General features: G+C 49.5%; 1 protein-coding gene across 3 annotated transcripts; it reads right to left on the bottom strand.

Moving 5' to 3' along the window:
- Positions 1–1,286: 1,286 nt before the first annotated feature.
- On the bottom strand, positions 1,287–12,836 carry SMARCD1 (SWI/SNF related BAF chromatin remodeling complex subunit D1). Of its 3 annotated transcripts, XM_055396466.2 has the most exons (13): positions 12,507–12,743; positions 11,650–11,837; positions 11,336–11,378; positions 11,119–11,241; positions 10,543–10,665; positions 9,367–9,483; positions 7,750–7,851; positions 7,291–7,452; positions 7,114–7,211; positions 5,611–5,746; positions 3,501–3,623; positions 2,289–2,390; positions 1,287–2,159 (listed from the first exon to the last, which is right to left on the bottom strand). In XM_055396466.2, exons 1-13 carry the CDS (start codon positions 12,681–12,683, stop codon positions 2,106–2,108), a joined length of 1,548 nt encoding a protein of 515 aa, XP_055252441.1. In that variant the 5' UTR covers positions 12,684–12,743; the 3' UTR covers positions 1,287–2,105. The 3 variants fall into 3 exon arrangements, with proteins under 3 accessions (XP_055252441.1, XP_088693048.1, XP_088693049.1); XM_088836922.1 differs by lacking the exon at positions 7,750–7,851 and having other exon boundaries at positions 12,507–12,829; XM_088836923.1 differs by lacking the exons at positions 1,287–2,159; positions 2,289–2,390; positions 3,501–3,623; positions 5,611–5,746 and adding an exon at positions 5,825–6,409 and having other exon boundaries at positions 12,507–12,836.
- Between the last annotated feature and the right edge of the window lie 636 nt (positions 12,837–13,472).

Raw genomic sequence — 13,472 nt, forward strand, 5'->3', positions numbered from 1 at the left:
ACAGCCCTGGCCCGTGTGCAGATGGGAGCCCTGAGAACTCTAGAGGCTCAGGTTCATCGAGTGTAAGGGATCACAGGTGCCCAAGGATAGTGTATTTGAACCAGTGGGTGCCCTGGGGAGCGCAGAAGGGCAAGGGAGAGGATGGCAGTGCCACTGTCTTGTCACAACCTTCCTTAACAGGAGCTGAGGACAGGACTCGGATGCAGTGATGAAGCCTGCTAATCTCAGCCAGCATCTGCCCTGCCTGGACCACTGGGGCTGACAGAACAAGCTCTAACGTAAAACTCTGAGACCCATAGGGTAGAAACCTTGTTTTCCACCATATCCCCAGTGCCTAGAACCACAGAGGACACACAGCAGGTGCTCAATAAACACTTGTCAAATGAACAAACACCATGAGCATGGCTAATGGCATTGGAGAACACTCAGGGAAGAGCTCTCCATCAGTACGGAGGGGGACCCATTCTTCAGAAGATTCTTTTATTAAAACTGGGTGACATTGATAAGGAGGCAGTACAAAAAAAATTTTGGTCCATGAAAAAAACAATAATTCAGTTAATAAAAAGTTATCTTCAACAGGGACACTGTAGGAGTGCTGAGCTTCCTTCTCATGGTTCTAGCCCCAGGGACAGAGGTTGTCCAGTGTCACTGCGGGGAGAACCTTTCAGGGAGGGGGGGGATTAATGACTGGAAGAAGATGGGGAGAGAGTCCTGCTGTCCCCAGCATGGAACAGACAGGGATACAGGGCTGGGGGATGTGCTCGCAGGAGCCTGAGGAGGGGGTGGGGAAGCAGGGGCTTTGTCAGTTCTGCAGGTTTACAGCCCGTGCCGAACGGAATTCCCCCTCTGTGCCCAGCTCTCTCCCACCCTGCTGTGTTGAGTCTGCGAGCCTGGGATATGCTAACTCAGGGGGTGATACAACCTGGAAGAATCTGAGGCTCTCCTGGAAAGATGCAAAACCATCTCAGTTCCAAGGGGCCAAGATCACACAACAAGGTCCTGCTGCTACCTGAGGGGTCTGAAGCTTTGAGGGCGGGGGCTGGGGAGTCACAGCCCTGTGAGGCAGGGTGAGGGGAGAGTCACAAACCCGAGTCAGAGCTCTCTCCAGCCCTAGGCGCGTTCACTCCTCAGTGCCCTAGCAGTCACCAGTGGGCGCCAACCGGGCAGACAAGGGGCAGGAAGACAGGGGTGGCCCAGGGCTTTTACCCGTTTGATTGCAGGCCTGTTTCTCCATGAAAGGGTGGGGGAGGCAGGGTGGAGTGAATGAGTGAATCACACCTCCATGCAACGGCAGAAAGGAACAGCCTCCACTGGCAATGACAGCACCCTAGGTGAGGTCCCCGGGGCTCTGACAGGGAAAGGCAAGATTCCCCTACCTGAATGCCCTTGGTTAGGACAGACAGGTGGGAGTCCTCAACAGCAGCTACAGGGAGTGTGCTGGGAGGGCGCAATACTATCAGAACAAACTCTAATACTGATGTGGACCCCAGTGAGGGAGGGGAGAAGCACTGGGACAGCAGTGGAGGGCTGTGGACTGACCTGGGGCTCAGTGGAGCCCGAGAGCCAGGGTTCCTTTAGTGCTAGAGGGCAACAAGTGAAGGGAGAGTTTGCTCCAAGCCTGTGAAGGGAAGGGAGGAAATTGGATTCTGTTATCAGGAGAGCCAAGATCAACTAGCTTATCGAGTGCCCCCAGGCCTGAGGCGTGGAGAAGGGGCAACAGCTCCCAACTCCTGGGTCTCTGAAGGGCAGGATCAGTGTAGCTGGTCCCCTTGAAGACCACTTGGCCTTAGGCCCAATCCATTCAATGCACTGATTACCACTACAGGTTCTCTCTCTAATACTATCTAGAGGTCCTATGCAGACCAGGGGAAGGGAGAGGCACATGGGAACTTTGTGGGGCAAAGGGAAGCTGGGGACAGGAAGGGATGGGGTGGGAGAAGAGGATAGCCGGTGGCACGTGAGACCCTCTTCATTCTGGTGTTGTCTTAGAACCGACAGCATCCCCTGGAAAGCCCCAAGCAAGACCAAGGCAGGTGCCATGAGGCAGGCAGCACAGGGCCCAATAAAGAAATCGGTGCAGCCAAATCAGGGCTGTGGGAGAAGCCCTATGTATTTCGGATTCCCAGGGCTTGCTCTAATTCTTGTCGTCTCTGCTGCACCTAAGGAGAAAATAGTGGAGGGAGTGGAGGATGAGACAAACCAGAGGTTGTTCTTGATACCGCCGACGCCCACCAGGGTGCAAACCCCTTGCCTTCTGTCAGTTTCTCCTCTGCGCCCTAGGTGCCTACCTTGGAGTAGAAATACCGACACACAGCCTCCTGGGCCCAAGGCTGGAAGTAGAACTCTGCTCGGCGTTCCTCCTCTGGGTTACCCACCACATCAGTCATGGTCTGAGAAAGAATGGGAAGCGGGAGAGAGAGAACAGGCTTGTTTCCTTCCCTGTCATCTGCTATGGACTGAACAGTGTTCCCTAAAAGATACTGAAATCCTAACCCCCCAGTACCTGTGAATGTGACCTTCTTTGGAAATAGTCTCTGCAGATGATCAAGTTAGGATAAGGTCGTTAGGGTGGGCCTAATCCAATGACGGGTGTCTTTATAAAAAGGGGAAACTCAGACATAGAGACAGACACGTACAAAGGAAAGACAACATGAACGCGTGGAGAACACCATCTGCAAACCAAGGAACACCAGAGGCGTCTAGAAGCCAGGAGAGAGGCCTGGAAGAGACTCTCCCTCCCCACCCTTGGAAGGAACCAAACCCTGCTGACACTGTGACTTCAGGCTCTACCCTCTAGAACTGTGAGCCCATCCATCTCCCTTGTTTAAGCCACTGGGGCTGTGGTACTTTACTACGGCAGCCGTAGCAAACCACTAAAACAGCACCCCAACTCACCCACGCTGTGGACAAGTCCCTGCCTCGTTCAGGGATCCTTCCTGGCACCCCCGTCCCCTGCTCCTCCGGTCAGGCTGACTGCAGTCACCACAGGACAGGCGAGAACTGAGGGCACATCTCACATACTGTGCTCATGTCTACCTTCCAGCCTGGGCTTGTGGTGCTCCTTTCTCTGGGAGCTCCTCTCAGAGAGCACCCCTCTCTGTCTCAAATCCCAAATTCTCCAGAAAGCCTTTCTAAGCTATCCTAGTCTCACCAATCTCCCTTCTCCTTTATCTTACTGGTACTGGTGAAATTCTGATAATGTCGTACATGATTTACTGCTTTTAAAATCCTGTTAGCCTGGTTGCGCAAACAGAATGTGTGCTACTTTGAAAGCAGAGACCGAGTTTTCCACTCTGTGTCCCCTACAACACGGTGCACAGTGACAGTACACAGTGAATACTAGATAGACACTGGATGGCTTCGTTTCCATCTCCCTACTAGGACGCGCTGAACAAAGTCTGGCCCACCACGTCCCCCTGGCTCTCCACCACATGCTACAGACACAGAGCAAACGCGTGCCTCATGGACCCAAGTCTCTGCACCTGTCCCAGGTTCTCTACCTTGAGGTCCCGGCACTGGGACTGAAGCCAGTCATTGATGAAACCCTGAGGGTCTCTGGCAAAGCTCAGCATGAACTCCCGCTGGGTCTTCAGCTGATTGATAGTTTCTATTGTCTCATGGATCTGAAAGGAAGAAGGAAAGGAAGCTCATAACATTTCCATGTTGGGGAAATGCAAAGTTAAGCGGCAGGCAGTGTGAAGACTTTTTGTGCCACTCCCAACCAAGGAACAGAATGCAGTCCAAAAATGCCACTGCTGCCCAGGGCCCCACCTGCTCTGGCGCTTGGCACTGTTGTCTCTGTCCACTGCCCGTGAGTGAAGTTTACCTTACAGTCTGCACCATGTCCACTGTGGATAACACTGCATGCAAAATTTTTAACAGCACAAATGGCTCTGAAACCTCTCAGGCAGAAAAGGAGTGGCACACAGAATGGTCTCTGTAGCTGCAGTCCGTGGGTTTTGTTCGCTGATACTCCATGCTCTTCCTGGCAACTTCATCTACTTGTATGTCTTCCGGCACCACTGACAGGGTAACGAGTCCCCAGGCTGCAGATCACAGTCCATTTTCTAAACTACCAATGCATCTGCTTGACACCTCAAGGCACCTTAAACTCCCCAAAACAAAATCACTACTTTTTCCCAAGACTTGCTTCTCCAGCTCCCAACCTGAATGACTACAACTGCACACTTCAGCTGAAAACCTGGAGGGCTTCATAACACCTCTTCTCCCTCACACCTCACCCTACCTCTCCATCCAGTGTCCAGATCCCTACAATTCCACCTCCACACCCTCCAAACCTACCCACTCACGTCCATCCTCACGATCAGTACCATAAGGTTAGGCCCGTAAAATGTCATGTGCATTACTGCACCATCCCCCACCTAAGCGTCCTTCCCCCAGATCTGACCCCCTTACAGTTCACCTCCCACTGTCCTGCCAGTGAGCGTTGTAAATACAAACAGCACCAGGCCCTCCCACTTTCAGGACAAAGTATGAACCAGTTTACCCTGCCTCAAAGCGGTTTCAGGACTAGGTTCCTGCTTCCCTCTCCAGTTTCTTCTCCCTGGCACCCCGAGCTTTAGCTAACACAGGGAAAAGCTTGTATTTCTTCAGCATGCCAGGTTCTCTGCTTATCTCTGGGCCTTCATATACCCTGCTCCCTCTTTCTGCAATGTCCTCTGCCCCCCACACCCTTAAGTACCATCATCCTCTCTCCCCTTTTGTTGACTCCCATCAGTTTAGTTCAGTCGCTCAGTCGTGTCTGACTCTTTGCAACCCCATGGACTGCAGCACACCAGGGCTCCCTGTCCATCACCAACTCCCAGAGCTTGCTCAAGCTCATGTCCATTGAGTCGGTGATGCCATCCAACCATCTCATCCTCTGTCGTCCCCTTCTCCTCCTGCCTTCAATCTTTCCCAGCATCAAGGTCTTTTCTAATGAGTAAGTTCTTCACATCAGGTGGCCAAAGTACGGGGATTGTCAGCTTTAGCATCAGTCCTTCCAGTGAATATTCAGGACTGATTTCGTTTAGGATTGACTGGTTTGATCTCCTTGCAGTCCAAGGGACTCTCAAGAGTTTTCTCCAACACCACTGTCCAAAAGCATCAATTCTCTGATGCTCAGCTTTCTTTATAGTCCAACTCCCATGTTGACTCCCATGTCCTTCAAGATTAGGTTGGGGCATCACCTCTTCCAAGAAAGCCTTCCTGTTTTCCTTTGTGTTCCCAGAAACTTTCTGGCTTTACTTGCATGGACTATGTCTAATAATGTTCATGGTAATAACAATAGAAGTAGCAGCCACCATTTGTTTTTATGTGCCAGATACAAGGTCATGTCTTCACATACATTGTCTCATTTAATCCTCATAACAACTTTAGAAAAAAAGGCATTATGGTCTCTATTTCACAAATCAGAAACTGAGGCTCAAAGCTTTTAAGAGGTATGGTTAAGAATCAGAACTTATGTGTGTCTGGCTCCAACCAGCACCAAACAGAGTGCCCAGCATATACTGGGTGTCAATACATTCTGAACGAAAATAAAAATCAAAGAAGCCAAGAAGCTATGATAGAGGGCTGGGGACACCCAACCATCCAGGCCATGGTCCCTACCTTGTTGTCTAGAGTAGCAATCTCCTGCTGGCTGGCAGTAGACAACAGAAAAGAATTCATCTGGGTCTTCAAGGTATCATCCACTTCCACATCAATGTCATAACAAGCTGTCTTTTTCTGATCGTTCGGGTCAACACTGAGGAGGAAACCAAGGTGGCCTGGTAAAGGGCTTGTTCCCTAAGACCTGATTACGTAAGTCTCAGACTGAAGGGCGAGGGGTTGACTGCAACAGGGCACCAGAGGCCTCGGTGAGACAGAAATGCCCTGTACTCTCCCTGTGGTGGCAGGCACAGGATGTGCACATTTGCCAAAAATCACCAGGATTGTAAACGGGTGCAATATACTGCATGTAAGCCTCAGCAATAATGGTAAAAAGTCAAACAGTACAAAAGATACCCAATGAAAAGTAAGTTTCTCCCTCCCCACAAAGAAACCATTGCTACAGTATCTTTTCACTTATTATACACAAATAAATACACACCACACACAATAAAATGTGGCCTAAATTTAATCATATGAATATAGGACAAACTAGCTTCTACTGACTCAGCATATAGGTTGTAGGAATTACTACCGGCCGAGTGATGATGGTTCAGGGTCTAGTGAAAGGAAAGCTTTACTGGAGTTAATATGGAGTAAAAGAAAGAAGGCAAAGACTACAAAGGGCCAGAAGACATAGTGCTTTGAGGAGAAAGTGCCTTCTTTCCCTCTGTATCTGCCTAGACATGCCTTGTTCATCCATCTTCTGACCAGAAAAGCAGATACAGGTAATGGAGTCGTAGTCTCAAACTGGAATGTCCTACCACCCAGAGAAAAGACAGAATTTCATCAGTGATGAGCTGGTAAATTCTAATAACTGATTCTCCAAAAGAGAAAAAGAACAACAATAAGAAAAAGCCCTGACTTGGAGCATTTGCTAATTTCTGTGTTTTAAATATTCTCAACATGGTTGATTTCAAGATGCCAACATTACACTGATCAAGGAATTGGGAAGGGATGTGCTGTAACAAATCATTAGATGGTATTTCCACCACACAGACACAATAGACAGAAGTAACTTCGAAAACACAAACACCAGTATGTGTATGTCAGTTGTTCAGTCATGTCTGACTCTTTGAGCCCCCATGGACTAACTGGCCCGGCTTCTCTGTCCATGGAATTCTCCAGGCAAGAAGACTGGAGTGGGTTGCCATTCTCTTCTCCAGGTGATTTTCCTGATTCAGGGATTGAACCTGGGTCTCCTGCATTGCAGGCAGATTCTTTACCATCTGAACCACCAGGGAAGCCCAAACACCAGTAAACCAATATAATAACTCAGAAATGATGACTTTTTGAGTACATTTACACTTATTTATATAATGTATTTAATCGCAAGTCTATATAATCCTAAATAATGACTGTTTAACATCCTCCTTATAAATTTCCTAAAAATTCTGAGAACTGACTTGTGCAGGTGGTACAAGCCAGCTCCAGCACACCAGTGCCTTGCATACACATGCTTACCTGATGACATGATTAATGATAATGGGTTCAGGTGGCATAAGCAAGGCATGGAGCCGTTGCGGAATCTCTGAAAACTTCATACGCTGAGACTCAAAGATCTGTGGGAAAGAGGAAAAGCAGCTAAGGGTACAGCTAGTGCTGCAGTGGACTTTAGAAAAGAATGGAAACTTTTCTTACCTGCTGGAGGTACTTGTCACAAATGACAAACTCCCGCTCATGTGGGTCCTGGAGCTTATGTGTCTTAATATATTGCCACAGTGCTTGAATGATCACCGGACGGGTCTGGGTGTGGATGCCCAGAAGCCGAGCCAGACGAGGGTCTAATTTAAACTGAGGAGGCTGGAGAGAACGAGGGTATAGAGATGAAGCTAGTGAGCTGAGTCTATGTGCTATTATAGGGCACTTGGTGTGGCCATACATTCATGCCATCCAACAGGCATTCATGTCGTGCTTTCTCTGGAGCAGAAAAACACGAAGACGAACTCAGAAATGACTAAGACCCTATCCCTTAAAGATGTTTAGGGAGCTAGCATTCTGATGGCAAATTACCTGCAACTAGACTTAAACTGCCTTTAAATGTCAGACTGCTGATGGGATGGGGCTGAGAGCTGGACCACCTCACGGCAGCACAGATACCTGGTAGTCCAGCATCAGCAGGACAGTGCACCGCACATTCACGTCTCCCGGCCGCTTCACCTGGAAGCCATCCGTCTCCTGGGTAGTGGCGGTCCTGTGCCACTACAGAGAGGAAGATGTCAGGGGGTGCTCTCCCAGAGGAAGAGCTGGGGTGGGAGGGAAGAGCTTCTGTAATGACTGAATTTTCAACTTTGATTAATGAGGCTACTGGAGAAGAGCAACAGCACGAGACATTTTCAAAAACCACATATGACTTTGGGATTCCTTTCTATAAGTAGATGGACATTTTAATTCTGATCGCTCAGGGTCACATTTAGATTAGCCTGTAATTCCAGTGTTAATTTTATCCACAAATGGATAATATACATGTGTACAGTAAAATAACGCAGCTATCATCTACTGAGTACTTACTATGTGCCAGAGTATTCTAGAACATATACTTGGATTATCACATTGAATCCCCACAACATCCATATGAGAAAGGCACGGTTAAACCTATTTTACAGATGAGAAAACTAATGCTTACAAGAAGGAAGCAAGCTGCCCAAGGTGTACAGTCAATAAGTGGTGGCGCTGTTATCTGAGCTCTGGTGTGTTGAATTCCACAGTCCACATTCTCAGGCACTATGTTCTACTGCTATAAAGTTAAGTTAAATATATTTACAAATTTCTATTGATTCTACGACTTACTTCCCTTATTAGATGGTAAAGACCTTCCCATGTTTCTTAGTGGTGAGGTTAAGGGACTGCGGCTACACTGGCAAAGAAAGGAGCAGGTTAAGTTCACTTGGAGTGCTGAACTATTTCATTCTGGTTTTGACTGTATCACAAAAAACACTGTTGCTAACATGGTCTTTAGAACACTATGTAATCAGGCATTATAATAAAGAATTTTTTATAATTCGGAATGTGAATCTAAACAAAGCAGGAACCAAAAGCAAGTAGCAGATCTGTAAAAGTTGCCTTGCTACAGCTGCTGCTAAGTCACTTCAGTTGTGTTCGACTGTGTGACCCCATAGATGGCAGCCCACCAGGCTCCCCCGTCCCTGGGATTCTCCAGGCAAGAACACCGCAGTGGGTTGCCATTTCCTTCTCCAATGCATGAAAGTGAAAAGTGAAAGTGAAGTCGCTCAGTCGTGTCTGAGTCTTAGCGACCCCATGGACTGCAGCCTACCAGGCTCCTCCGTCCATAGGATTTTCCAGGCAAGAGTACTGGAGTGGGATGCCATTGCCTTCTCTGAAAAGCAGCCTTGGTAAGGACTAAATCCTATTAATGAACCCCCTTAAACACAGCACTTGTTACCAGGAAAAAAGATGAATGGCGTGTGGATAGCTACATCTCACCATTCCTGGCATGTATAAAAAGCCTCCATTAGACTTTCTCTTGAGAGTGGGGGCAGCAATCAAGATAATTAAATTTAAAAGGTGGGACAAGTCAGACTATAAGAACTCTTGGGTCCAAACAGCACCAAAACCAAACAGCTAGTGCCACCTGGAGGCCAATGTGCAAACTTCACTGGATATACCCACCCATCTCTCCCTAGACATTAAAGTTTAGCTCCGAAGTCCATCATCCTCTACTGATAAAGTCAAAGTCTAGAGGACAGAACTACTCACTTCTACCAGATGGTTGTCCGGTCCATACAGGTCTTTGTCCAGTTCGATCACCAAGGATTTAAAAAAAGAAGAAAACTTCCTCTTTTGTTTGGTGGCATCATATTTGGACAAGGCTGACTAGAGGAGACAGATGAGACGTCATGTTAGAAAAAGCCAGAATAAATTCATTAAAACGAAGTCCCATAAATAAGGAAGCCACAAAAGCAATGGGAAAAAAACTCAAAAATGTCTTCTGAGTGTATCTTAGGAGATGGCAAGGGAGGTGTCTATTAAACAAGTTGCGGTAACAACAGAACCCTGAAGAAGCAACCTATAACGTGCATAGGGTCATTGCCTTGCCCACCTCTTTTTCCCAAGGGAAATGATGCAAGTTAAACCAAACCTTTACACGTAATAAAGCGAGTCTGAACAGAGAAAATTCTGACTCTAGAGGGGACATGAATCACAGGTAATAAGCAGCCAGAACAAAAACAGCTTTATTTGGATGACATGACACCACTGGCAGATGGACTGCACCTATATAGAGAAAACGGAGGCTCCGACATTGACCCCTGGTTCCCCTGAAAAATGCTTTCATACTGGCTTGCCTGTGAACAGCTAAAAATAGAGAGCCAGAGAGTATAAAGAAATGGCAGGTGAGCTTCTCCAAGGAGCTTCTGGGGTGGGAAGTTTGAGGGCTATCACCTGGCAGCTGATGTTCCCCATGAAGCAACAAAGAGCCTGTCAGAGAAATCAACAGAAACCGTGAGCTGCTTCCAATAGGAGCTGGGAAGACAGAGAGGCCACAGCAGAAATCAAGGACCTCAAGGACTCAGGGAAGAAAGCATGGCCCAAATGTTAAGTGCAAATTCACTTGGTTTAAAAGAAAAAAAATAAATAACTGAAAAATCTGCAGATACTGCCAAATCCAATGGCTAGCAGCATCAGGAAAGAGGTAAACAACAAATCAAATCCCAGGACAATAAGGTTCTCGGTGTAATACCACAGAGAGGGCCAAGCTGTGGGAGCCAGACACAAAGAACCATTGTCTGTTAGTGCAGAGAACACAGTGACCCTCTCCCTGCTGTTCGCAACAAGAGCTGTAAGCACCAGTCAGGCTTCCTGCCAACCAGACAATACTGCTTGTTCCCAGAAGCTCCCACCCTAGATGCCGACCACAGTGGACCCTGAACTCACATCCTCCAGGAGCCGTCCTTCTACCCGAAGTTCCCAGGAAGCCACCGTCCCTTCCCCATCCTCGGCATCTGACTTGGCCGGATTGAAAGTGTTAGAAATGAAAATTCGCAGCTTCCGTTTTTGCTGAGGAAGGCAGAAACAGGATTGACAGTGGGGCTTCAGTGGTTTGATGTTGAAGACAAGGGTCTCCCCAAACCCAACAATGACTCCTAACAGACTGGCTTACTGTCTACCCAGTCCCTGGGATGGTTGGATGGAGATTCCAATGAGAAGAGGAGCACAGGCCATTGGCCTGAGTGCATATGCATTCACTGGGATGCCAGGTTCCCAAGGTGGCAGAGCAGTTATAGCAAAAACACCAACAGGGTATATTTCTGGTGCGAGAAATATCAAAAGCCCCTCCCCCTTTGCTGTTCTGTTCTTACGCTTCTAATGTAATTCTCGGTTCGTAGGCGGAAGAGATGTAATTTAAATGCCAAGGAAAGCTGTGCTGTGCCTTTGATTTCTCATCCTAAGCCTGCTGAAGGTTCCCGAGTCCTCTTCTCTGGCTCTCTGCCTAGTACTCTCCTGTGTTACCTTGATGGGACGTTTCAAGGCCTCCTGGATATCTAGCCGTTTCCTCATGATAGTCTGGTCCAGTTTCCTTTCAAAAGCCAAGAGATCCATATAGGCCTGGGATTCTGGTACCAGTTCACGAATCTTAGGAACAGAAAGATACCATTGGGATCTAAGGCTGACCATCTCTACTCTCAAACTCACCACACCCTCACGAAGGTCTATAGCCTGGACTCACCCTTTGAGGTAGAATTTTGTCAGCCATCTTCTTTTTTTTTGCACTGTTTGGAATAAATACTGTTATCAGATTGGGATGGAACTAGCCAGAACACGAAGACAGGCTGTCAGCACCTCCATTTATAGTAAAGTGAAGGAACTGCAAAGCTTGTCTCAAATCAAAGACACCCCCGCCCCTAACAAACACGAAGCAATTATTTCAAGAATGAGCACTGTCTGCTGACACAGCACTGCCACTTCTCTGTTCAGGTACTCCCAGCATCTGCATCCTCACAGGCCTCCTCCCTCCCTCCCTCCACCCTGGGATCATCTTACTTGTGGTTCCGATTTTGGACCGCCTGCTGCTGGACCTGCTGGATCTGCTGAGGCGCAGGTCTCTTGCGGGACTGGTCCATCCCTGACTGGGCCAGGCCAGGTCGGACTGAAGGGTTCCCCCCATAGCCAGGGGGTCCCATGGAAGGTCCCTGAGGTGTCATTCGGCTGCCTGGTAGCATACCTGGTCTCTACAGAGGGGAGAGGACCTAGAGATGTCATAGCTTCCCCTGAAAATCCCACCAAGAAAAGGAAAGTGGGGAAGGCCTGAGTTCTTTGAATGAAACAAGGCAGGGGGGTGGGGTGGAGCACGATGGTGGGGTGGAAGGAGAGCCCTCTACCTCCTTGACATCCAAGTAATTGGAACTTCTAGTGCTCCAGCCCTGACTCCACAGGAAAACATAGCCCCAGAGCAAAGACAACCAGACTATACTCAAATTCTCCCCTGTCTATTTTGTATCTGGCACACTGGGCATCTCTTCTAGTCCCGTATTTACTCAGAGAGTACTGTCAGGCACCATCTCCGCAGAAGCTGACCTCAATCTGCCATATACACCTTCTGTGTTCCTCTGAGCACTGGAGCTGCCCAGGCCGTTTGCACTCAAGGTCTCACGGGCCCACGTCTGGCCTCACTTCGTCCACCCTGCTTTTACATCCTGACTCCCCAAGAAAACAATGCCTCCAGGAGCAGGTGGGGATGCTAACTGCCTCCCCTCCCTTCCCCGCACCGTCTCCCCCGACCCCAACGCGGCGCCCGCATCCCTCCCCGGCGCGTCCCTCCTCCCCCCCGACCCCGTCACTCCCAGGCCCCCGCTCGGCCCCGCCCCCGGCCCGCGCGCCCCTCCTCCTGCCCCGCTCACCGGATAGGCCGCTCCAGGCATCGGGGAGCGGTACAGCCCTTGACCCGGCGCCGGGCCCATGCGCACCGGAGGCCCCGGTGTCCCGCCCGGGCCCAGGGCAGCGGCCGCACCCGCCCCTCCTGAGGCTCCGGTGCCGCCGCTCGGAGCCACAGACTGGAAACCCGCCCGGGCCGCCATCTTTCCCGGAGCCGCTGCTGCAGCTGCACAAAGAACCGGAACCGGAACTCCCCCCGCCCCCCCGCGCGCCCCCCGCGCGCCCTCCTGTCCGCCCGGCCGGCCCGCCGGCACGGGAGGCTCAGGGCAGCGAGACTGTGGGCTAGAGGGGGGCGACTAGCGGAAAAGGCGCATGACCACTCCCTCCAGCCTTCACGATCCGGGAGGGAAAACCATCGAGAAGAGCTCTGGGATAGAGAGGCCGTGCGAAAGGGCGCCCCCAGGCCGACGGAGGGAGACCAGGACTTGGGAAGGGGGACCACTGCACCATCCCTACGCGAGGGTGATGGAGTAAATGCTTCATCTTGGCGCAGTGCGTTTAACTTTCCAAACGCAGTGCGTTTTTCCTTTCCTTCTCTTCCGGCTCTAAGCCCAGCACACTGAAAAGAACGCACTGTTTATTCCACTTTACAAACAGGCGAGGTGAACTCAATAAATAACTTGGTGAAGTCAACCAAGTTAGCAGTTAAGTCGAAACCTAGAATGCAGATCTTCCGGTTCATAGTCCGGGGCTCATTCCATTAAGGGCCTCAATAACTACAGGAACTTCAATCCAAATTTCCCCCTGACCTTTAATCTAAACTGCTACCAGATTTTAAGTTTATTTCAAAGTGTGACCCTTCCTCCTCGCCAAAGAATCCTTTCTGCTAGGACTTCTTTTTGGGATCTTTGTTGCCTTTGACCTCTTTCTCTTTCCCTGCCCAGGGTTCAAACCCTTCCTGTCCCATCCCGGAGGACCACAGTACCCCTGCT

This window comes from Moschus berezovskii, chromosome 6, assembly GCF_049115385.1.
Source record: "Moschus berezovskii isolate FMDL1 chromosome 6, NW_MosBer_1.0, whole genome shotgun sequence".
Taxonomy (NCBI): domain Eukaryota; kingdom Metazoa; phylum Chordata; class Mammalia; order Artiodactyla; family Moschidae; genus Moschus; species Moschus berezovskii.